Genomic DNA, 23,272 nt, shown 5'->3' with positions numbered 1-23,272 from the left:
AGTATGCGTAATTAATGGCCACCAGTAGGTACACCTAGCTGTGCATGAAGCTGTAATAGCCTACTGGTTAGAACGTCCGCTGCCTAATCGGAGGTCGGGGGTTCGATCCCGGGCACGCACCACTAACTTTTCAGTTATGTGCATTTTAAGCAATTAAATATCACTTGCTTTAACGGTGAAGGAAATTATCGTGAGGAAACCTGCATGCCCAAGAGTTCACAAAGGTGTGTGAAGTCTGCCAATCCGCATTGGGCAAGCATGGCAGACTATGGCCTAAACCCTTCTCATTCTGAGAGGAGACCCGTACTCAGTAGTGGGGCGGTAATGGGTTGATCATGATGATGATGATTAGGTACATCTATAATGTCACATGTCATGTCATGCGTGGTCATCATTACCCATTTACTATAATCATTAGGTATCCATATTATTAATATGAAAGTGTTTTTGTTTGTTTGTCCTTAATGGAGCAACGAATGGATATACTCGTAATTAAGATGGATAAAAACCTGGAGAGTCATAAGCTAATTTTATCCCGGAAAATCAAAAAGTTCCCACGGGATATTAAAACCCCTACGTAAATAAACTTGCGGGCATCAGCTTTTTCTAGTTATATATATTATATTTATTTTCATGTACCAAAATTGTAGTTACAAAGTTAAGATAAATTAAGCTATGTACAAAGGAAATGCTTATCTCTAAACAGAGATTTCTTCCAGCTTCCCCGTGCAGGTTGTGAGTAAGGTGCATAAATACGTGGAATAGGTCCCATGGTACTAGATTTATAAAATGGTTAATACAAGTGCTACACAATAATATTTACACAAATATCTTCCAATAAATACCAAAATAAAATACATACAATAATAATATAATAATAAATAGTTATGCATAATATAATAAAATACGAATAAATATAATATATATTTAATATATAAATACTCTATTGTAATGATAGGTAATACTGCTTCACTCTGTATTTGAATGAATGTACTGAGCGGCAATTCTCTCTAATATTCTCAGGAAGTGAGTTCCAAAGATGGGTGGCTAGTACGGTGAAAGATTTGCTGTAGAAGACTGTGTTACAATGGGGAGTGACGAGAGGATTTTTTGAGACACAAGACCGCATAGGCCTAGTAGGAGGGAGCGAGAATTGAAATCGCTCTCGCAGATAACCAGGGGAAGAGGTATTGAGAACATTGTATAGAACAGTCAAAATATGCAAATTGTGACGAAAGCGAATAGGGAGCCATTTAAGCTGACGACGGTAGTCGGAAATGTGATCGAATTTGCGCAGTCCGTTAGTATAGTAGTTAGTCAGTTAGTATAGTAGACAAATAAAACAATGATAAAAAATATTTTCAACTTTAATTAAGAATAAGTAACAAGACGTATAATATATTTTTATCTACACGCTAGTCATTTCTTAGAGAAAAGTACAAAAATACATTGGGAATTAAATGACTTTTTATATCAAGCCGTGCGCAGACAACGGATAATCTGTATTCAGAGTAACATAGGTCTATATTAATATTCCTCGAAAAAATTGGTTGTCTGTAAAATCGGTTTACTGACGATAGTTGAACGTGACAACAAAGGCCGATTGTGCTTCTTTGTCGCTCGTTCCGCGCTCTCGCTTGCACTTCAAGCCTTACATGAAACGCCTCAGAGCGAGGTAACGCCGCATGAGTCATGTTTTTTCGTGCGTGCAGCCGGCTCTATCGAATTATAAGACGTTGTCACGTCAAAAATAGATGCTGACGTGTAGGCGCAGTTGATAAAAGGTGGGGAGGACTAAGGTATACAAATTAAAATTATGGTATTATATTCTAGCGTTCCATACTGACAGAAATGTTATGCCTTCGTCAGTATTTACTGCGCCTGAGACCCGACACATAATTACGTAGTGGATTTTTACTTTAACATACGATTAAAGTTGAAATAAGGAAAACACAGCATAACACAAAGGTTGCAAGGAGAGCTGCCTTTTTCCTTTCTCTTTTTATTTTAGGCCCGCATTTAGGCCTTCCCGCTTCTTTTCGTTTAACGTGTGTGGTCGCTGCCCAAATGCCAAAATAAATAAAGCTGAAATTGACTTGTCTTCGAAAAAAAGCTGCTCTTTGGATTCAATTAGCTGAAGGTGGGGTTTGCCTTCTCGATGACAGTGCTTGCATTCGTTTGTGGCATTATTTTCGCAACGGCTAATTTTTATACGTCTTTTAGTCGCACACAAGTACACCGTCTACACTGGGCCTTACTAAAATAGTGTAATCAACGTTTTTTATGTAACCAAATCATTACCAAACATTGCAGAGTTACTATCATAATGATAAGTATGTTCATCCCTTATATGAACTATTTCATTTTCTATCGTATGCACCAAAGCCCTGCATCGGAACCTTTCATGAGAAGCGCATCGCCACCTGACTTTGCCTCCTTGGGCTCCGTTCACACGAAACTTGCATCCATTTATGAATAGTACTTGCTTTCCTCGTATTGTAGTGAAGAAAACTTCGCCTAAACCTGTGAAAATGTATAGCATATAATTATGATTTGAACAGTTACCAAATGCATACGCATACTGTTGTACATTACACCTTTAGAACCCAGATGCATTTTGACGCTATAACAATACCGCTTTTATCACACTTACGCAATTACACGCGGAAACGAAACTATTTACATGTATTGCGGTACGCGGTATACGTCGTTCTACCGTCCGATAACTAAAAAACCGGCCAAGTGCGAGTCGGACTCGCGCACCGAGGGTTCCGCACTCGGGTATTTTTTCGACATTTTGAATGATAAATCAAAAACTATTATGTATAAAAATAAATAAAATTCTGTTTTAGAATGTACAGGTAAATCCCTCTCATAATATGATACCCCACTTGGTATAGTTATCTAACTTTGAAAATTGAAACACATTTTAATTTTTTTTTAATTATGTCAACAAATATTCACAGTTTTCAGATTCATTCCTTTACTTGTGCTATAAGACCTACCTATCTGCCAAATTTGATGATTCTAGGTCAACGGGAAGTACCCTATAGGTTTCTTGACAGACACGACGGTCGGACGGACGGACAGACAGACAGACAGAAAGACAGACAGACACTAAAGTGATCCTGTAAGGGTTCTATTTTTCCTTTTGAGGTATGGAACCCTAAAATGCTGTTAAATGCAAAAATATTTTTTGAGTTATCGCCAAAAAACCTGAGAATTTTCATAAACATATGGTCCAACGTAGGAAACTTTTTTAGAAGTGACAGTTTTTTTTAATATTCTCATATTTTTGGAAACCTTAAATTATTTTTGCTAGTTAACAGATTTTTAGATATATAGAACGGCATTTTTACGTCAAAGACATAAAAGTGTCAATAGTTTAGCTAAAGGCGTTAAAGTATCGATCGTTTTGCTGCCGCATGCAAATGCATCGGTGTACTAAAAGCGTTAAGGCCTGTATTCCACTTATATGATATAGGATGCGTAGATCGGTTGCGTAGGATTACACATTGTGGCTTATTCTGTTGTACCTATAGTACGCGTTTGACATGGCAATCGGGGTATGAGGCGGGGAGACGCCCCGCATACCCGCACGTCACCTGCAGCGGGTTGCCATGTCAACCTGTCGCACATTATGCACTAACTAATTGAAATGACAGGTTAAATGCTATCCCTTTCATAACTCTCCCAGTGGAACAGGATACCTAAGTTTAGACTTATCAAATTAAAAAAAATTGTAGGTTGTGCACAGCAAAATTATCTGTATTATGTATTTAGCCGTTCAGTAAATAATAAAACAAAAGAACATTTTCTAAACAAATCTTTATTTTATTTCACATTTTATGTTGAAGATACATAACTGACATAAATATATATTATTTGCTTTTAATGAAGATAATATAAACTAAAAGAACCATTAATTATCATTAATTAGTCAAAAAGTTCAGCTGGTATAACTTATAAATTTTATCCTTCTGAACAAATGGCCTCGGCGGCCTATTTTGACGGAGTCTAACCAACCACGCAGCTGATATTATAATAATATTGCACACGTGTATGCTCAAAAAACTGTACTCTTTATTCCCTCACTCTCATTGTCCAAAGGGAGGGCAATCTGACACGACCGGAGTGAGATCATGCGTAGGATCAACGACTTTGAAATACGTAGGCAAAAGGTGGCGCGCGATCCATTATTTATTGGCATAGGCATTGCAATACATACCGGGTTGTAGCTCTATGAAACATTATATTTTCTCTATCTAACAAAAAATGACCAATTTTGGTCCAAAACTTCGGCTTAATATATAACTAATCAATGTCCGCGGTTGGTTATTATGATTCTCCAAAGCCAGAACAACGTTGCCATCAATGGTGTGGATCCTCGCAGAACAGAACCAAACTACGCACACGCATATGCACTTTCTATTTTCTCAATTTCCTTGGGTCGACTATCTGATACAACTTTGAGATCAGGCTTAGTACCAATGGCAATGACTTTAAAATGAATAAATCAATCTCCGTTTTTCCCCCTTCCAGCAAAAATTACCAATTTTGGACCTCTACTACAAAACTTCCGCTTGATATAACTTATCAATGTCCCTTGGCGGATGGTTATGGTTCTCCAGAGCCATAACCACGTTCCCATCTATGGTATGGATCCTCGCGGAACAAGACCGGACTGTGCAACGCCATCGTATCTTCCTTTTAGTGACACAATTTCTTGTAAAGGAATAATTGTTTACCAACAGCAACTTGTAACCCCGACTTGTTTGGATCAATTTCACTGTAAAATCGAAAAACAAAATCAATAATTTATACCTAGAAAAATTGTTAATCTATATAACATGGTTCATCTACTTCCAAATTTTCTATGATATATTATTTATTAAAATAATTGTATGTACAAAAGGGAGTAAATGTACAGTTTTAACTTAAGTGAAATTTAAGAAATCAATTATTTTTAAAGTACCTACCTAAAAAATAAACTTAGCATATTTCTGCAGTGAAAATTCACATTTAAAATTAGCTATTATTGGACCAAGTCGTAAATAAAAGTAAAGACATAACGCAATTTATTTACATTTATCAGCAAAATAAATAATTAATTCTAATAACTACACAATTTAATTTACATCATTTTTTTATTATACGAGACAAAACTGGCAATAAATACTTTACAGACGATAACACTACTTAGGTACCTATGAAATTAGTATTTACAATTCAGGTAATAAAGCTCTTAATTTCAATATACATAATATTGTATTTGTGAAAATACGAAATCCAGACTAGCTTCATGAGTGCACATTGCCCTGAGTCTAGAGTGGGACCCACCCACAACTTTTACGCTGTGAACGAAAATCTAGTGAAGCGCAACGAGCAGCAAAAACTGAGAGAGTGGCTGTGATTTTTGGGCGTTTTGAGTTCAGGTACAGTTGGCGTAAAAAGGCCTTTACCAGTGACAAAGATGCGTATGGATATACGATACTTTAGTAGGTACGATTCTTTAGTAGGTACGATAGTGCCACCAAATAGTCGCCCACTGCGCAAGTTCAAGTTCGCGGTTCTTTTTATATGAATTGTATAATATGTTTTTCCTTACCTGATGGTTTGGTTGGATTGGTTTTACTTATAATATAATATTTACTTGTGTACGCGATAAAAACATTCTAACCAACGTTCCAAGAGCTTTTCTGCGCTTCTGATGGCTGAAGCTACTTGTTTGAACGCGCTTAAAGAATAATAAATATTATACTCATATTGCTGTTTACAGCACGCCGCGCCGCCCAACGCACCGATCCGCTCGCTTAACCGCTATATAATATTTCCGTGGCTGGGTGATAGTATAGCAAAGCGCAGCGTTGGAAAACCTCCCACTAGTGGACAGATGGCATCAGACGAATCTACGAACGACCTTCTCATTTCACAGGAGTTTGGATTGGATGGATTCAGACAGCGCAAGACTGGCATGTGGAAGCCACTACAACAGAACTATGTCCAACCGTGGACTCCATCGGTTGAAGATGATGATGTGATGTGATGATGAGTGACACTTAAGTATTTAAAGTGCTCAATCAATCACTCTTAACGAAACTTCGAGAATTATAATCAAATACGAGCTTAGTGGCGTTATTATGGTTGTGGAGTTCCTGTGACCTGACTATCGCCCCGTCTATGGTATAGTAGAAGGCTCTACATCCTCTCTTGGTACATCTCCACCGGATCCTATCCCTCCCTTCTGGCTGTTGATAGAACTTCATGTTCTTGTACAGCATCTGGATTCGGCCATTGGACGCTTTGAAGAAGCATGCTGAAATGGAAGCCAACGGTATAACTTGTGTAATATACCTATTAAATATCCTGGCCATATTAATTAAGAATCCCAAAGTTGTTTGATATGACATCTTGATGATTCTTCCAACATCATCAACACTCAACCAACGCACCTAGTTTCTCCTTTCACCAAAGGTTGCCTAGTCGAGACTGCTCTGAGCGATAAGGTCGCCTTTGCATACAATTATTTTTAGTTTTTAGTTCTATCTATCTATCTAACTATCAATATTTATCACATAGCTTAGACAGACAGGCAACCATTTTAAAATTGGAGTTCAATACCATGCAACTTATCATAAGTACAAGTCGTATAAGCTTAATAAAAGACAGTTAAATCGAAATCACAGACATTTCATTTATTTATATAGACTTTTTAAACATTTTACAATTTATAATAATTAAGACACTAAGTTATTCCACAACTTTTTTATACTTCTCTTATATTTTGTTAGTAATTTAAGAGCTAATTTTTAAATCGCCAAATAAACTTTAACAGACACATAATTTTAAAAAAAAAGAAAAGAATATTAGCCATGTTAAATGACTAATACTCCCCTTTCCTCTCTAACTAAGCGTCAGGCTTGTGCTAGGAGTAGGTACGACAATAGTGCAACGGGCGGGGTTTGAACCGTCGACCTTTCGGTTTTCAGTCCACTCCGTTACCGGTTGAGCTATTGAGGCTCTTTCAGTCCACTCCTTTACCGATTGGACATTGAAACTTCATATTCATCTTTGAATCAATTTTATATGACGATCGAAAAATTTACCCCAATATTATAAACTAAATGATGCCTTGTGGGGCTAAATTTTTAAAAATCATTTGGCAAGTCTTTGTTTTCTGGGATCCCTGTCTTTTTTTTAATTTCTGTCGCTCTACAGGTCTTATCCATGTTAGGCCATGAAAAAAAATCCCGTTGCTCCGTTAGGGAGTGAAATCAAAGAGTTCCCACGGGATTTTTAAATAGGTACCTAAATCCACGTGGACGAAACCTCGAACATCATCTAACAAATGGTATATTTCTTTTATTTAGTCCACTAATATCACATTGTGATGTCGAAAGTCGCGCTAGTGTGTTTACCATAGTGCGTGTGTGTGTCTTTGAATTTGATGATCTCGTTACCAAGTGTGTAGCATATGGCTTTACACCATCGCTTAGTGCAGCACCATCGGATTTTACCACCTTTAACTCCCCTACTGTAGAACTTATTGCCCCGGAATAATAACTGCTCCTTTCCCTTGCTCCCGGTAATATAAAATGCTCCTGAAATATAAAATCACATTTTTGTGGTTCGTACTCCATACAAAAACATGTAGGACAACTAGTGGCTGTGAATCTGATCGGTTCGGAATGCAGATTCTACTGAAAGAGTTGACAAAAACTCAATAATACCATCTAGTAGCGACACTTTGCAGCTATCAAAACTGGTTCTAAAGTCGGACGCGCACCCAGAAGACGCAGGTTCGATTCGTGCCGGTTTCGGAATATCTGATGTCTATTTAAAAAATTATTTGGTATTGAATTGTGTTTAACAGGGCTCTCTCCGTCACTTACTCCATACAATCGTAGTTCCAATTTCATTTGAATATTAAGCAACCAAAGTCCATGAAATTTTGCAGACATATTCTAGAAACCTCTTCATTCTCTTCTTCTTCTTATTCTTCTCTTCTTCTTCTTTTCTAGACATATTCTAGAAATCTGTGCCTGTGGTGTTTTAGATTTTTCTAAAAATATGTAGTTTTAAAATTACAGGGGCTTAAAGATTTGTACGTGAATTTTTAAGACTGCGTAACTTTGAAACCGAATATATTAACAGAAATCTGGAAAACCACAGACATAGATATTAGTTTCTAAAATATGTGTGCAAAATTTTATGGACTTTGGTTGCTTAATATTCAAATGAAATTGGAACTACGATTGTAAGAAACGAGTGACGGAGAGAGCCCTCTTAAGTATTTGCTAGCGTTCTAATCACACCCTGTATATTACAGAAACTTTAAACTACTTAACCATAATATAATAGGGTATATTTATTAATTATGATTATGTTCATAATGATTAAACAAAACTTGCGAATTCAAAGTCTGTACGGTAGCGGGGCATTTTCTGCTCTTTTTCTTGGAGCAATACCAGCGGCACGGTTTCTTATTTTCAAAATAGTACTTATCACACCAGAATGTAAATCCTTTGTACAACAATCTATAGTTTCCACGGGCCGTCGGTATAAATTTAGCTAGAAATAAACAAAATCTTAAATTTAAAGGCAAGGTAAGTTTTTTTTATAACTAAAATAAGCTTTCGCTTGACTTCAATTTTATGGCATATCATTGTAAATCAAATCTTTGAAAAATGCAACCGCCAAGTTTCCAGCTGGTTCTTCTCGGTAGGAAAGGCATTCCGAACCAGGGGTAGATTCATTTGACGATTCAAAAGTATGTACCTACTAGTAAAAGTTTCATTGAATAAAAAATTATTTTTATTTATTTTACTTTATTTTTATTTATTTTATTTTATTTTTATTCATTATATTTTAATGCATAGCTTTGTCAAAAAAAAAAAAACATTTTTTTTTAAATTTCAATAATGATTATGTTCCTCAGAACAAAACATCAATTCCGAATCCAAAGTATGTACCGTAGCGGGACACTTCCTTCTTGTCTTTTTTGAACAGTACCACCGACAGAGTTTTCCTTTTTTCAAGCATTTCTTAATACACCAATACGTAAATCCCTTGTGCAATAACTTGTAATTTCCACGCGCGGTCGGTATAAACTCGACTAGAAATGACAAAAAAAAACGTTAAAATTAATCAATACGCATAAAGGTTTAAAATTTAAATTTATTTCTGTACAGTGGTAATAGGTTTCTATGACTGCCCTAAATTTTAGCCTTACAGCTCATAGTTTGTTTCAAAATAGCTGTGCCATACAGACAGATTGACAGATGGACAAAACTATAAGGGTAACACCGGTCAGTTTCTAAAAAAAAAACTCAATTTGTTAAATATCTTAAAAGATCTATTTATTTAAAAAAATCAATAAAATAAAACAAAAAACCTCTAATAACATTTTAAACTTAAATCAGGATCGGTAATTTATTTTACCGTTTTTTTATATGTTGACAAAACGCGCAAAAAGTTTTCTATTATAATTTATTATTTTAAAACAAACATACATTTTAAAAATTACAATTACACAAAGACCATTCCGGTATATCAAAAACCTGATCGGGTATTCGTGTACCAGCATTCTTTATGGCTCGTTATATAAATAGGTAGGTACGTACACTACATTGCACTAAAATTGATTCTAACTAATAACTACCTAAGAACACTAAGTCTAACCTAACAATTTTAATACTATTATTGTATCTACCTATAGCTATTTACTATACTAATACATGATATACTATGTCATATTATGTTCATTGCCATAACCATCTTTTAAACAATATATCTAAATTCGATTATATTATGTGCTGACTAAATAATATATTATTTACAACACATTTTTGGCACACACCAGTGATTAAACTGTACTTCTCATATTCTTCACTTTTCTTGTAGCCCTTTTAAGATAATAATTTTACTATTTAAGCATATTAAAAGTAGGTATAAATGCTCAAGAAGTGGACGCGCCGGGTAAGGCTAGGCGCGCACGGGCGAATAATTAACTGTCTGAAAATTGCCGCTTTCGTGTGCAACTGAGCACTCACATACATTGCCGTATGACATATCGAGGTGGTTGTTTGACCACCGGTCATTTGACCACCTGTGCGCCGCCTTACGTATATTCCAACTTATAGCCTTCTCTAAATAAACAATAAACATTTTGCTTTATTTGGCTAGTGATTATGTTCGCCATTACAAATCAGTACTTCCGAATCCAAAGTTTGTACCGTGGCGCGACAATTTCCTCTTTTCTTTCTCGAACAGTACCACCGACAGAGTTTACCTTTCACCAAATTTTGCTTAATACACCAATATGTAAATCCTTTGTACAATAACTTGTAGTTTCCATGCGCGGTCGGTATAAATTCAACTAAAAAAACAAAACACGTTAAAAACATGTTAAGCACGTGTCAGAATACGCATAAGGCCCCATTCATACGAGAGCTTTTTTAACGTCCGTTAAAAAAGCGTTCAAATAGAACAAATGCATTTCCAAGTATCTGTTCACACGGCAACGCTTTTTAACGCGTACAACGTTAATACCCGCCGACGCCGGGTTTTAACGCAACGTTTTTATAACGCTCGTGTGAATTAGGGCTAAGGGTTGTGTGCGGAATCGGTACCATAGTTAATGCAAGAATACAATAAAGTCATTAATTCAAATGAGAACCGAACTACGATTATTTTATTTATTTTTTCGTAAAATATTTTTATATAATATAAGCGTATAAAATTATTTTTACAATATTAATCTACGTTTAACATAAAGCCACAAAATATGATTATGTTTTGATACGTTTGTATTCAAAGCGCAAGGGAGCGCGCTAGGTATTATCTTAAGTACAATGAATTGGTTAAAACTGGCAAGTTTCTCAATAATTACCTATTATTAAATACTTTAAAAGATCTATTCATCAAAAAACTTTTCCAATATAATCTATATATCTTACCGTTATTAACCAGCTTATTGGCTAACTCTCTGTGATTGGCGTAGATTTTGATGTCTTTCTCTAGAGTCTAGACTAAATTTAGAATATCTGTATCTTTTTCTTGTGAATATTGCTAAAAAAAGGTGGAAAATGAAGCCCTTTTTTTAATAATTTTATTATTTGAGCATATAACTTTAAATACTCAAGACGTGGGAGCGTTGGGTAAGGCTAGACACACACGGGCGGCTATTTGACCGCCGGTCTTAGGTTTCTATTCCAATGTATAGCCTTCTTTATTTCCCTAATGATTATGTTCCGCATGGCAAAACAGTAATTCCGAATCCAAAGTCTGTACCGTAGCAGGACATTTTCTGCTCTTTTTTTTCGAACAGTACCACCGACAGAGCTTTCCTTTCATCAAGTTGTACTTATCACACCAATATGTAAATCCTTTGTACAATAACTTGTAGTTCCCACGCGCGGTTGGTAGGAATTGGACTAGAAACAAACAAAATAATTGAAAAAAAAAAAAACAATTTAATTACAGATTAAATATTTTTACCAACTGATCAAATAAGTTTTTACCTGTTATAATAATCACAACTATCATTTTATGAGGGTAGTATAAAATAAAACGATGAACACCTACTTAAAACTGAAAATAATTTCTAATTTTTTCTCGTTTATTTTTGGCCCAATTTTAAAATATTTAGCAAATAGGTATAACGTTTATAATATACAATAAACAGCGATATAAACGTTTTACATTACTAAAAGATGCTAAATTAATGACTCTATATTTTCAACATTGAGCGGAGCTGCCTAAATTAGGTAGACTTTGGTGTGGGATGAAATAAGTAAAAACTTTACCATCTACTTTTCCCCGGTTCAACAAATCGACAAGTCTACATCTAGTGATATCTTTTTCCACAGGGAGCATTTTGAAAAAAAAATCCGCGAGAAATCACAAAAATGACACTGCATTTGAAAATAAAATTGTCATTTTCGTAAATAGCCTCAAAATGGCATCTGTAATTTTTTTGAAATTAATGAGCACGGATGCCACGCCCACATTGTATAACTACACATTTCTTGTATAATTATGCATTTCTTGTATAATTATATATTACTCGTATAATTATACATTGTATAACTTCTACAAAGAGCCAAATATGCTTTCAGTTCAATACTTAATGGTTATGCGTCCTGTTAACATCAACAACTTCCCCCTGTATGGTATGCACGCAAGCTTTGCACCCCAGTTTGGTCCGCTTGGAACAGTACCAGCGGCGCGACGGTTTGTCCCTCGAACTCGGGTCATTCTTATTCCAGTTGCTCCAGTAAGTAAAATTTTCGTAGCGAAGTATTACATTACCGCTTCTTGTCTGCTCGAAAATCGCACCTGAAAAAATTATAAACGTTTAAGGCAGATTGATCCATGGAGCGTAATTTAACTTCAAGCATATTTTTCAGTACGTATCGTCGAAAATTTCTCTGTGTTTTTCGAAAAGTACCACCGACAGAGCTTTCCTTTCATCAAGTTGTACTTATCACACCAATATGTAAATCCTTTGTACAATAACTCGTAGTTCCCATGCGCGGTTGGTAGGAATTGGACTAGAAATAAACAAAATAGTTTAAAATGCACAACTGTATCATTTTATGGGGGTGCTATAAAATAAAGCGATGAATATTTAAAACTGAAAGTAATTTTGAATTTCTTTTGGTTTATTTTTGGCAAAACTTTAAAATATTTATCAAATAGGTAAACGCAAGGTAGGTAAAACTCAAAATGGTTAACACCCACTGACTTTTTATCTTTGTCATTTGTATGGAACTGCGTAATAGAGAGAGCCCTATAATAACTTCTCTCCGCGAATAGAGTATAGAAGCGGAATTCGGAACGTCGTCGTCACATAGCACTTCCATTTTCTTGCAGTTCAATTATGGTTATGCGTCCCAATAACATCAACAACAACCCCTTCTATGGTCTGCACACAAGCTTTGCATCCCCGCTTGGTGCGCTTGGAACAGTACCAGCGGCGCGATGGTTTGTCTCTCGAACTCGGGTCATACTTATTCCAGTTGCTCGAGTAAGTAAAATTTTCGTAGCGAAGTATTACATTACCGCTTCTTGTCTGCTCGAAAATCGCACCTAAAAAAATTATAAACGTTTAAGGCAGATTGATCTATGGAGCGTACTTTAACTTCAAGTATATTTTACAACAACGCGTACTGTGCAGTCTTACGTATGTCTATTGTCTATTATACTTATTTTGTATATATTAGCGTATTAATATGTTAATATAGTATTGTATGGTTTAGTTTATTTAGCTATTAGTATTTAGGTTTATTATATACACCTTGTACTTACCTACATTTTAAATTTCCTATTTTGTAACCTGCCATTTGTGTTTTGTGGTGCATACATACATACGTATTGTAGTAAATTCCTATGTTTGAAGACCAAAGTGTTCGAACAGTGCATGTTGCTAGTGAAACTGATGACATAAGGATCCGAGACATGGTCGCTAACTAGCTATGGGCCGCGTAAGAGCTTAGAGTCACTCAGCGTTCTTTCTTGAAGTTTCTCTATGTCATAAAATCAGAAGTGAGGAGATCCGTAAGAGAACCAGAGTAACCAACATAGCTAAACGGGTTGCAAAGCTGAAATGGCATTATGGGCAGGGCACATAGTTCGAAAAACCGATTAGATGTTGAGTCCCATGATTGTGTTGGAGCTGAGCAGCGTTGGACATCCGCCCCACTAGGTGGACGGACGATAATCATGGATACACGAGGCGTAAGATCGTGGCGTGTGGAGGTCTCGATAAGAGACCTGCGTTCAGCAGTGGGTGTCTATCAGTGGATCATGATGATGAGGTAAAACTTAATGTGACACTGATCACGAAGTTATAAGAAAAAGCTCGCATCAAAAAGCTCTTGTTTGTATCGATCGACACGTGTAGAGCGTTGTAGCTACTTAGAGATCGTTTAGCTGTATGAAATAAAACACTCGATTATTAGGTAGAATGAAACTCTTTATTTATAAGAAAACCTCAATTACCCGTATCCCAGTGATAAGTTAGGTAGGACTAGGTTAGAGTTTGTTTTATCCATAACACCAACCTACGGACCAACGCCAACCTACGGAGTGAAGAGCAGCCGAGGTGCAGCATATTTTTTGATAATAATTTAAGAAACGAACTCCAAGCGCTCTATACAAACGTAATTTGGTTCTCATTTAACCATTAATCAATCGAACTCAATGAAATTTTGTAGTCACGCTCTAGACACTTAAGGTATATATTTTAAGATTTACAGAACAGACGCAAATATTAAGTTTTAAAGTATGTCTGCAAAATCTTCTTTCAAATTTACTTTATTCAATTTGGCTTACGGTTGAAATTGTTGTAATGAAAACACACCGAGGAATGTAAATGTAAATAAAACACTTAGTTTGTCTTGCTGTCAAAAAAGATGCCCCATTTAGGCTGTACTCATCTCTGCAGATGTGTGTCTCGCCTTAAAAAAGTTTAAACATTTATTTTTATGGATATCAATACTATTTCAATAACTACTAATACTTATATTTGAGGAGCTGGCTAGCAAAATGTTAAAGTAAAAAAAAATTGCACGAAATACAATTTTACAGGAGGAGCAAAAGCGGAGGAATCTACTGTAAGTTTCTGTCGAAAATCACGAAATTTGAACTCAGTTTTAGCACAGTTTTGGAATGTTTTGCTTGAAAATGAGTTCAAGTTTGTAGTCAAAGTTGGAAATGATCAACTGACACAATTTCAGCACAGTTTTAGACAGTTTTGTCAGGAAATGAGTTCAGATTTGTATTCAGTAGGCTTAAAACATCCGGATTAAAGAAAAAAAAAATTGTTTGATCAGAAGTGTAACTATAGTGTGTACAGTACATTTTGAGAGCTAACTCGCCATTTTAGGTCTGTGTCAACTGTCATATCAAAAGTAGTTTACCTTTAAATAAGAGGCCAAAATCGTACTTTTGACATGACGTTTGAGACATAGAGCTAAAATGGCGAGTAAGATGTTAACATGTACGCATTATACACAGTTTTATTCACCAGCTCCTCAATTTTACTAACATTGAGTATTAATTTATTCATGAGTATGAGTTCCAGATATATTTACTATGACTCCGTCGATCATTTTCACCGAAACTCTGCAGTTTTTCCTTCTTCTTCTAGAACAATACCACACACTCCTTCCCGTTGTACTCATGTAATTGCTTGAGAAGGTTTTACTGCCGATTCGGAGTAAATTTCGCTTTAGGCCCAAAGGGATCAGCTCGTAACCTTGAAGGAAAAATTATTTTTCCAATTAAATCCATAGTGACCAGTTACAGACCAAGATAAAAAAAGGTTACTTGCTCGTGTAAGGGTACAAAAAAGACAACATTAAAATAGGGAAAATTCAAAATTAATTTTATTCTCGAATTTAATATCTTTGTTTTTTTATTGTGAGACAGGCTTACGCTTTATGACAATCATACTCACGCTCTACCTACCTGTGAAAGGGCGTACAATACAATATTTATTATAACCTTTTTATTTTTAGTATCTGATCTTCTCAATCCCATTGCTCATTACGGCGCTTGAGTAAATCCCTATTTAACCTCTAGTCAACGCCCACGTACGTCTAGATTCTGGATTCAGTCTTCGCTTAGTCTTAAAAGATCTAAAAATTTCTTCCTTTTTTTATGTTGTAACTCAAATATTTTGCAGATACATCTAACGTGTTCACTAAAAATTTGAGACAAACTTGTACACTCCTTCCATTATCAGTAATAAAATATTCGTAGGTACGATGTCTTCTACTATCCCCTTTTGTCCTACTGCGTTTTACTGGGACAAGTTTACAACTATTCATGATGAAATCCCTTTTTCCTTGTGTATTCAAACTCCAAAAGTAGTGAAAGATTGCCTCTCGTGTATCTTCAGAAATTAAGAAACATCTACGTTGACACTTTCCCTCCTTGCAAGGGTTGTCTCGTAAACGCTTAGCTTCGTTTAATAAACCAGCTGTATTTTTATACGCTCCCTCCTTATTTTTCGAAATCATTCTAATGTGTTTATGATAAGGGGGTTTTAGAGTCTGGGCAGTCATTTTTACGTTTTGTGAATTTTTAATGGTACATTTTTGTATTTTTCTTTCAACATTGTTTTCATGAGATACTTCACTTTCCGATTCATTTGTTACATCATGAGCATATTTAACTTAAATATTATTATATATCATAATATATTATATAAATATTATATTATATTATTAAAAACCCCATTGTAAATAATAGACGAGCGAGATAAATATTAATTACTAAACTTCAGCATGAATCACAAATTTACTTAGTATAACCCCCATCGAAGAGTACTGTATTTGGAGATCGCTCTTGGCTCAAAGTAATCTTTTTCGAAATATTTGTTCATAACCTTTAATGTAAGGGATTTGTAAAAGTCAAATTTTAATGGGATTTCACAAGATTTATTAGAATAATAATCACCGTTACAATAATGCAATTATTAGGCTTAAATAAATGGTTAAACAAAATAATCCTATTAATATTATAAATGTGAAAGTCTGGATGTTTGTTACTCAATCACGCAAAAACGGCTGAACGGAATTCGCTGTGGAGATAGATTATACCCTGGACACACGTACACACATACATACACATAGACTACTTTTATCCCGGAAAATCAAAGAGTTCTCGCGGGATTTTGAAAAACGTAAATCCACGCGGACGAAGTCGCGAGCATCAGCTAGTTATTAGTAAAAATATAAACATAATATAAACAAGCTAACGACTGACTACATGCACCCGAATGCTGCTACCCTGATTGATTGCTCATGCTTGGTAACCGTCGTCGTCTTTCCTTCTGCCTTTTTAATGTTCTCACACAAATACTTCGGTGATACATCTAATGTGTTTTGTAAAAACTGAAGGCACACTTGCACAGTTCCTTCATTATCAGTGATGAAATATTCATAGTTGCAATCTCTTTTGCTGTTTCCTTTTGCCCTTCTTCGTTTAATTGGTACAGATTTACAATTGTTAATAATCCACTCTTTTTTGCCTTGTCTGTCCAAATTCCAGAAATATTGAAAAAAAGATTTTCTCCTCTCTTCTGAAATCTTGTAACATCCCCTTTGACACTTTCCCTCTTTGCAAGGATTAACTCGCATACGCCTAGCTTCTCTCAATATACCAGATGTATTGACGTAAGCTTCTCCCTTGTCTCTTAAAACTGTTCTTGTTGATTTTGGCCTCGTGTTTTTTAACGCTTGTGATTTTTTTAGTATAATTTTTCTTGAACTCATATGTTCAGATGAGGTTCCGCTTTCTGATGCATTAGAATCTTTACACTCTGATTGGCATGAACAAATAACTTCGATCGGTAATATGTATTCGCCCTCTGAAACAAAAAGTATTATAAATTTCAGAACAGACATACCTATTACATTTAACTAATATTCCTAAAGTTGCAATTTAAGTATAATACTTAGTACAAGTATAGATTCCAGATTAATTAGCATAACTAGGTCGAACTTAATTACTGATTAAATATCACTCATAGCCGAATTAGTAGGTAATATTAAAGAAAAGAGAATAAAAAAACCTTTTTCTACATAGGATACTTTCAAATTGAAGCTCGTTGAAATGGCTATTTACGTTAAAAAAAAATCAAATCCATAACCAGCGTTGTGCGTGCGCTGTCAATTTGAACTGATTTGATAGATTAAATTTAAAGGAAGTCTAAATAAAATTCAAATCAGTAGGATTTCGTAAGATTATATTAAACTAAATATTTACCCTCGTTTGCAAATCTTGTTATTAACAATTATTAAGAAAGTACTTAATTTTAATTACGCTAATTCTGTATTCTAGATGTCTTTGCTTAGGATTTTAGTTAATATGCCGTATAATTTTTATTTATAGAGTTACTCAAATACTTTTACGATATATCTAGTCTTTTTCAAATTGTTGACACACTTGTACCTTTCCTTCATTATCAGTTATGAAATACTCGTAAGAGCGGTTTCTTTTGCTACATCCACGTGTCATACTTTGTTTTATTGGAACCGATTTACAACTGTTCAAAATCCAATCTTGTTTCCCTCGTCTGTCTAAATTCCAGAAGCATTGAAAAATAGACTCCCTTTTATCTTCTGAAAGGCAACATCCCCTTTGACACTTTCCCTCTTCGCAAGGGTTATTTCCTAAACGTCTAGCTTCTCTTATCACACCGGCCGAAGTTTCATACGCTTCCCCTTTATTTCTTAAAGCCGTTCTCATACGTCTTTTATTCATTCGTAGAGTATTTTTTATTTTTTGTGATTTTTCAAAAATATTATCTCTAATTTTGTATTTCATCATTGGTATTATGAAATGAAGATTCACTTGCCAATGCTTCTTCATCATCTAATTGATCGAGAGAAATATATTTGTCATGTAAAATATATCCGTCATCTATTAAAAAGATATTTTGAATGAACAAATTAATACATTTTTTAAATCAATACTGTGGGAACTTGTGATTAGTGTACAAAGAGTAAAGATATACAACTTTTAAATAATTAAATTTTAAAAACATTACAGTAAAATCACCAGTCATGGACTACTGTCCATACGAACGAATAATTCAATTTTATTTTGTAGTTACTTTAATAAACTTTAATTTGAACATAAGTATGTTTAATATTGTCAAATATACTATTGTTAATCAACCTGCATGATATAGTCACTGGAATAAGGAAATACTAAATTATTTATTTAAATAAAGGGACCACTTTAAATAACCAGTAAAGAATTTTTAATTATCACTCTCCGAATCGCAATTAACGAAAGTACGGTGAGACGAGCAGATTTTTGCCAGATCGACATATTCTATACTAAATGGATGAATCCCGCTTTCACGAAACCCGTTCTTTATCATTTCTTTATTGATGTTTTCTAATGCAGCTTCTAGGACCGGGGCGAAATACTCTTCCTTAAATTTACTACCAGGATTTTCTGTTTTCCACTTGCTAACCTCTTCTTTCCAAAACACTTTTAGGGGTCTGAATATCGCAACGTCCATAGGTTGTAGTAAGTGGGTGGAGTTTGGATGAAATGCAATGATTTCAATACCAATGCTTTTGCAAAGTTCTGCTAAATGAAGAGTCAAATGTGATCGGCGACCATCTAGGAAAAAGATGATTGGTTTTGGAATATTCATTTTCTGAAGCCAGGGGTTAAAGATATTCGCGACATACTCGCAAAATGTTTTATTACACATCCAGCCCGAATCGGATTTTCCAATACCCCAGTCTTTGTTCACACTATTAGCAATACGTGTTGGTATTCTTTCATAAGGATAAATGACCATAGGTGGTGCCAAAATTCCTGCTGCGTTGGCTGTGATCAAAACTGTTAAGTTTGCTTTTTTACCTCCACCCACATTATTTACATTCTTGTAACCTTTACGGACAAGAACTCGACCAGCTTTTGGCTGTAAGAAGAAAGCACTTTCGTCTGTGTTGAAAACCCGATTAGGGTCAGTTAACGCTTCAACTAGACCTCGACTTTCAAGATATTTTCGGTTGATATCAAACCAATTTCTGAGCTCTTCTTCCGTTACATTTTCCCGGGCCCTGCTTAAATTTTGTGCTATACGTTCCTTAATTTCGGGATGGCGTTTCAAAAATGAAGCGTACCATTTTTTCCCAGGTCTATTATTAGTAAATGGACAAGTATCCAAGTTTTTTTCAATAATAATTTTTTGAACACTATCTAATAAGTGATCTTTAGTCACTGGAAAATGCCTATCTGCCATATGTAGCACCCACTGTACCAACAATTTTTCTTCTTCTTGTGACAAAATTGTGGCAGGGCCAAAATTACACTCTATGGGAGTTTTTCCGGTAATTTTATTGAAAAGAGTTATCCTAGGAACACCATGTTTTAAGGCAGCAACTGCGACTTTTTCTCCTCGGTTTACTTCTTCAATAGCTTTGGCCATCTGTTCTTTCGTATAGTTTCTTCTTGGTGCTATTTCTGCGATAAGAAATAATTTTGATGATTAGAAACTATACATAAACTAAACTGAATATTGACGATGCCAGTCATGAACAACCAATCATGCACAGGCCAGATCAAATTGACCATCATAGGATATTGGCGAAACCAATTATGAACAAATCTATTATCAAATCTACAAATCTATCTATTAATTAATCTATAAATATGTTTAGCGTATCATGAAAAAATTAGGTTATGATATCATCACAAAATTATCAATAAAAATGGAAATAAATCCCCTTTGACTTTCCCTCTTTGCAAGGGTTATCTCTAAAACGTCTAGATTCTTTTAACACACCAGTTTAAGTTTCATAAGCTTCTCCTTTATTTCTTAAAGTCTTTCTCATACGTGTTTTATTAATTTGTGTAGCATTTTTTGTGATATTTTAAGAATATTTTTATTTATTTATTTTTTCATTATTGTTTTCATTAAATTCACTTTCCAATGTTTCTTTGTAATCAAATTTATTGATAAAAATATGTTTGGTATGTAAAATACATCCGTCATTTATAAAAAAAACATTTTGAAAAAAATATATATTACATATGATCAATACCGTAAGGAATTGTGATTAGTGTGTAAAGAAAAAAATAAAGAAAACCTGTTAACAATAATTTATTTACACATTTTTGAACCTTAATTAATTATGAATACTGATCATGACTTCAGTCATATTTTTTACGTTATTATCTTCATAATTTATTTTTTCTGCCTTTTTTGAACGTATCTTAAATGCGTCACTGAAATATCTAAGGTGTTCAAAAAAAATTGTAGACATACTTGTACACTTCCTTCATTGTCATCTATGAAATATTCATAATTGCAGCCTCTTATGCTATTTCCTTTTTTCCTTCTTCGTTTTATTGGAACTGATTTACAATGGTTATTAATCCAATCTTTTTTCCCGTGTCTATCCAAATTCCAGAAATATTGAAAAATAGACTTTCTTCTATCTTCTGAAATTTCAAAACATCTCTTTTGACACTTTCCCTCTTTGCATGGGTTTTCTCGTAAACGCCTAGCTTCTCTTAACACACCATATGCACCGATATACGCTTTCCCTTTATTTCTTAAAATCACTCTCATGTCTCTTTTACTAACCTTTTTATTCGTTTTTGCAATATTTTTAAGTTTTCGTGTTTTTTTAGCAATTTTTACAATATTTCTACTTTCAATATTTTTTTCATGAGATGAAGTGTCACTGTCCCATGTATTTGCTTCATCACAATCTTTATCCAGAGTATCTGAAAATACATTCCTAAATATAATATAATATATATACATTCCTAATTTATTCAATTATGACTCGGTAGAGAAATCATTACCGATAAGGAATAATTTTTCACTCTTGGCACAAAGCAATCTTTATGCCAATTAAATAGGACAGTATTTATATAATTTTTAAATATTCCATGACAATCTAATATAGATTGCAGGTTGCAGGTATACAAAGAAATTTTTGAGCAAAAAATATAACAAAAAGGGATTTTAAATCAAAGATTTATGTATTTTTTATCAATAACGTGGTAATTTATGGCTAATTTACAAAGTATAGGGTTATTTATAAATAATAATTATTATTATTTAGTATTTAGATAATAATATTAATGATCAACAGTTTATTTGTTCATCACAATACAAAGTCAAGAATTATAGACAGATAAAAAAAACAAGAACAAGGAAATGAAAAAAGAGGATAATATCGCTTAATCTATAGATATCTATCGGGCAACCTTAGGATTTTTAATAGTTGAGGGGATTTGATTGTTAGACAGTGCATTTAGAGCGTTCTCTATACAAATTGAGTTGAATCCCTATATTTTGACTAAAAACTAAATCAATTTAGACACGTTCTACAAATGAATATCAGTGGAAATCTGATAAACTACCAAGACAATATTAATTTACAGAATGTGTCCACACACAAACATAAATTTATAAAACGTGTCTACAAAATTTGAGTTTGATTAGTTAATATTTAAATAGAGATCAATACAAGAATCAAATAAATTAATGATTATGGGTTCCAGATTCATTAATAATGGTTCCGTCGAACATCTTCACGGCGGCTTTGCAGTGTCCTCTTCTTCTTCTGGAACAGTACCAGAGACTCATCCCCGTAGTGCTTTGACAGTAACTAGAAAAGGTATAGCTTCCATTTCGCAATAAAAATCTATTTTCACTCAGCGGCAGTAACTCGTATCCTTAAAAATTAAAACAAATGGTAACAAACAAGTATGTTTTAACCCCCGACCCATAATGAGGGGTGTTATAAGTTTGACGTGTGTATCTGTGTATCTGTCTGTGGCATCGTAGCTCCTATACTAATGAACCAATTTTAATTTAGTTTTTTTTTGTTTGACAGGTGGCTTGATCGAGAGTGTACTTAGCTATAATATAAGAAAATCGGTTCAGCCGTTTGAAAGTTATCAGCTCTTTTCTACTTACTGTAACCTTCACTTGTCGGGGGTGTTATAAATTTTTAAAATCTGGAAAACCACAGGCATGGATATTAGTTTCTAGAATATGTCTGCAAAATTTCATGGACTTTGGTTGCTTAATATTCAAATGAAATTGGAACTACGTTTGTATGGAGCGAGTGACGGAGAGACCACTCTTAGTCAGAGTCTATAGATGAAAAGATACAAATTTTTGTTTTCAATATATTGATTTTATTTCTTAAAAATAAGTCAGTCAGTTTTAATAATAAGAAAGAGAGTTCTCAGATCCCACGTATGGATGTGAGTGGTCTCCAATTATGGTTATCTTCTTCTGGTCAAACATTCTGACCCTCGCTGGGCACTTTTTGCTGATCCTTTTAGAACAGTACCAGGTCGTGTGACCGGATAGCACCCTGCTATTCGTGGAATATGTATGAGGTCCATTTTGAAGAAGATATCGTCCACTAGGTAGCGGTATTAAGTGGAAACCTGCAAGAAGTAGAATTTGTAAGTAAATACCTTTTAACTGTAGGCATCCATCCACCATCTCGTCGCTGGCCTACTACTGTACACGGATCTCCTCTCAAGATTACCATAACCCACCACGCTGGCCAAGTGCAGATCGCCAAATTCATACGACTTTTGAGAACATTAAGATTTAAGAAGAACTCTCAGGTATGCTCTAATCACGTATTCCTTCAGTGTCAGAGCAAGTGATATTTAATTTCTCAAAACGCAAATAACTCTGAAAAGTTAGAACCCGCGACCTTCCTAATGAGGGCAATGTCTTAGCCACTAAGCTATC

At 34.5% G+C, this 23,272-nt stretch overlaps 1 protein-coding gene across 7 annotated transcripts in view; it reads right to left on the bottom strand.

Moving 5' to 3' along the window:
- LOC123868946 (protein tramtrack, beta isoform-like) overlaps positions 1 to 23,272 on the bottom strand; it is a 451,090-nt gene that overhangs the window by 28,984 nt on the left and 398,834 nt on the right. Inside the window, exons 5-6 of one of the 7 annotated variants that reach the window (XM_045911656.1) lie at positions 8,973 to 9,115; positions 7,323 to 7,601 (exon numbers count right to left, since the gene is read on the bottom strand). The exons of 2 other annotated variants lie outside the window; for them this stretch is intronic. In XM_045911656.1, coding sequence (XP_045767612.1) covers positions 7,338 to 7,601; positions 8,973 to 9,115 — 407 coding nt within the window. In that variant the 3' untranslated portion in view covers positions 7,323 to 7,337. Of the gene's footprint in view, positions 1 to 7,322; positions 7,602 to 8,972; positions 9,116 to 15,629; positions 16,184 to 16,760; positions 17,381 to 17,741; positions 20,002 to 20,710; positions 21,271 to 23,272 lie in introns of those variants that run through there. 4 more of the 7 variants (XM_045911650.1, XM_045911648.1, XM_045911643.1 and 1 more) reach the window with 4 other exon arrangements.

Source organism: Maniola jurtina, chromosome 10 (genome assembly GCF_905333055.1).
Source record: "Maniola jurtina chromosome 10, ilManJurt1.1, whole genome shotgun sequence".
Taxonomy (NCBI): Eukaryota; Metazoa; Arthropoda; class Insecta; order Lepidoptera; family Nymphalidae; genus Maniola; species Maniola jurtina.
Note: the sequence above shows the minus strand (reverse complement) of the source record. Positions and strands in the feature narration are given on the sequence as shown.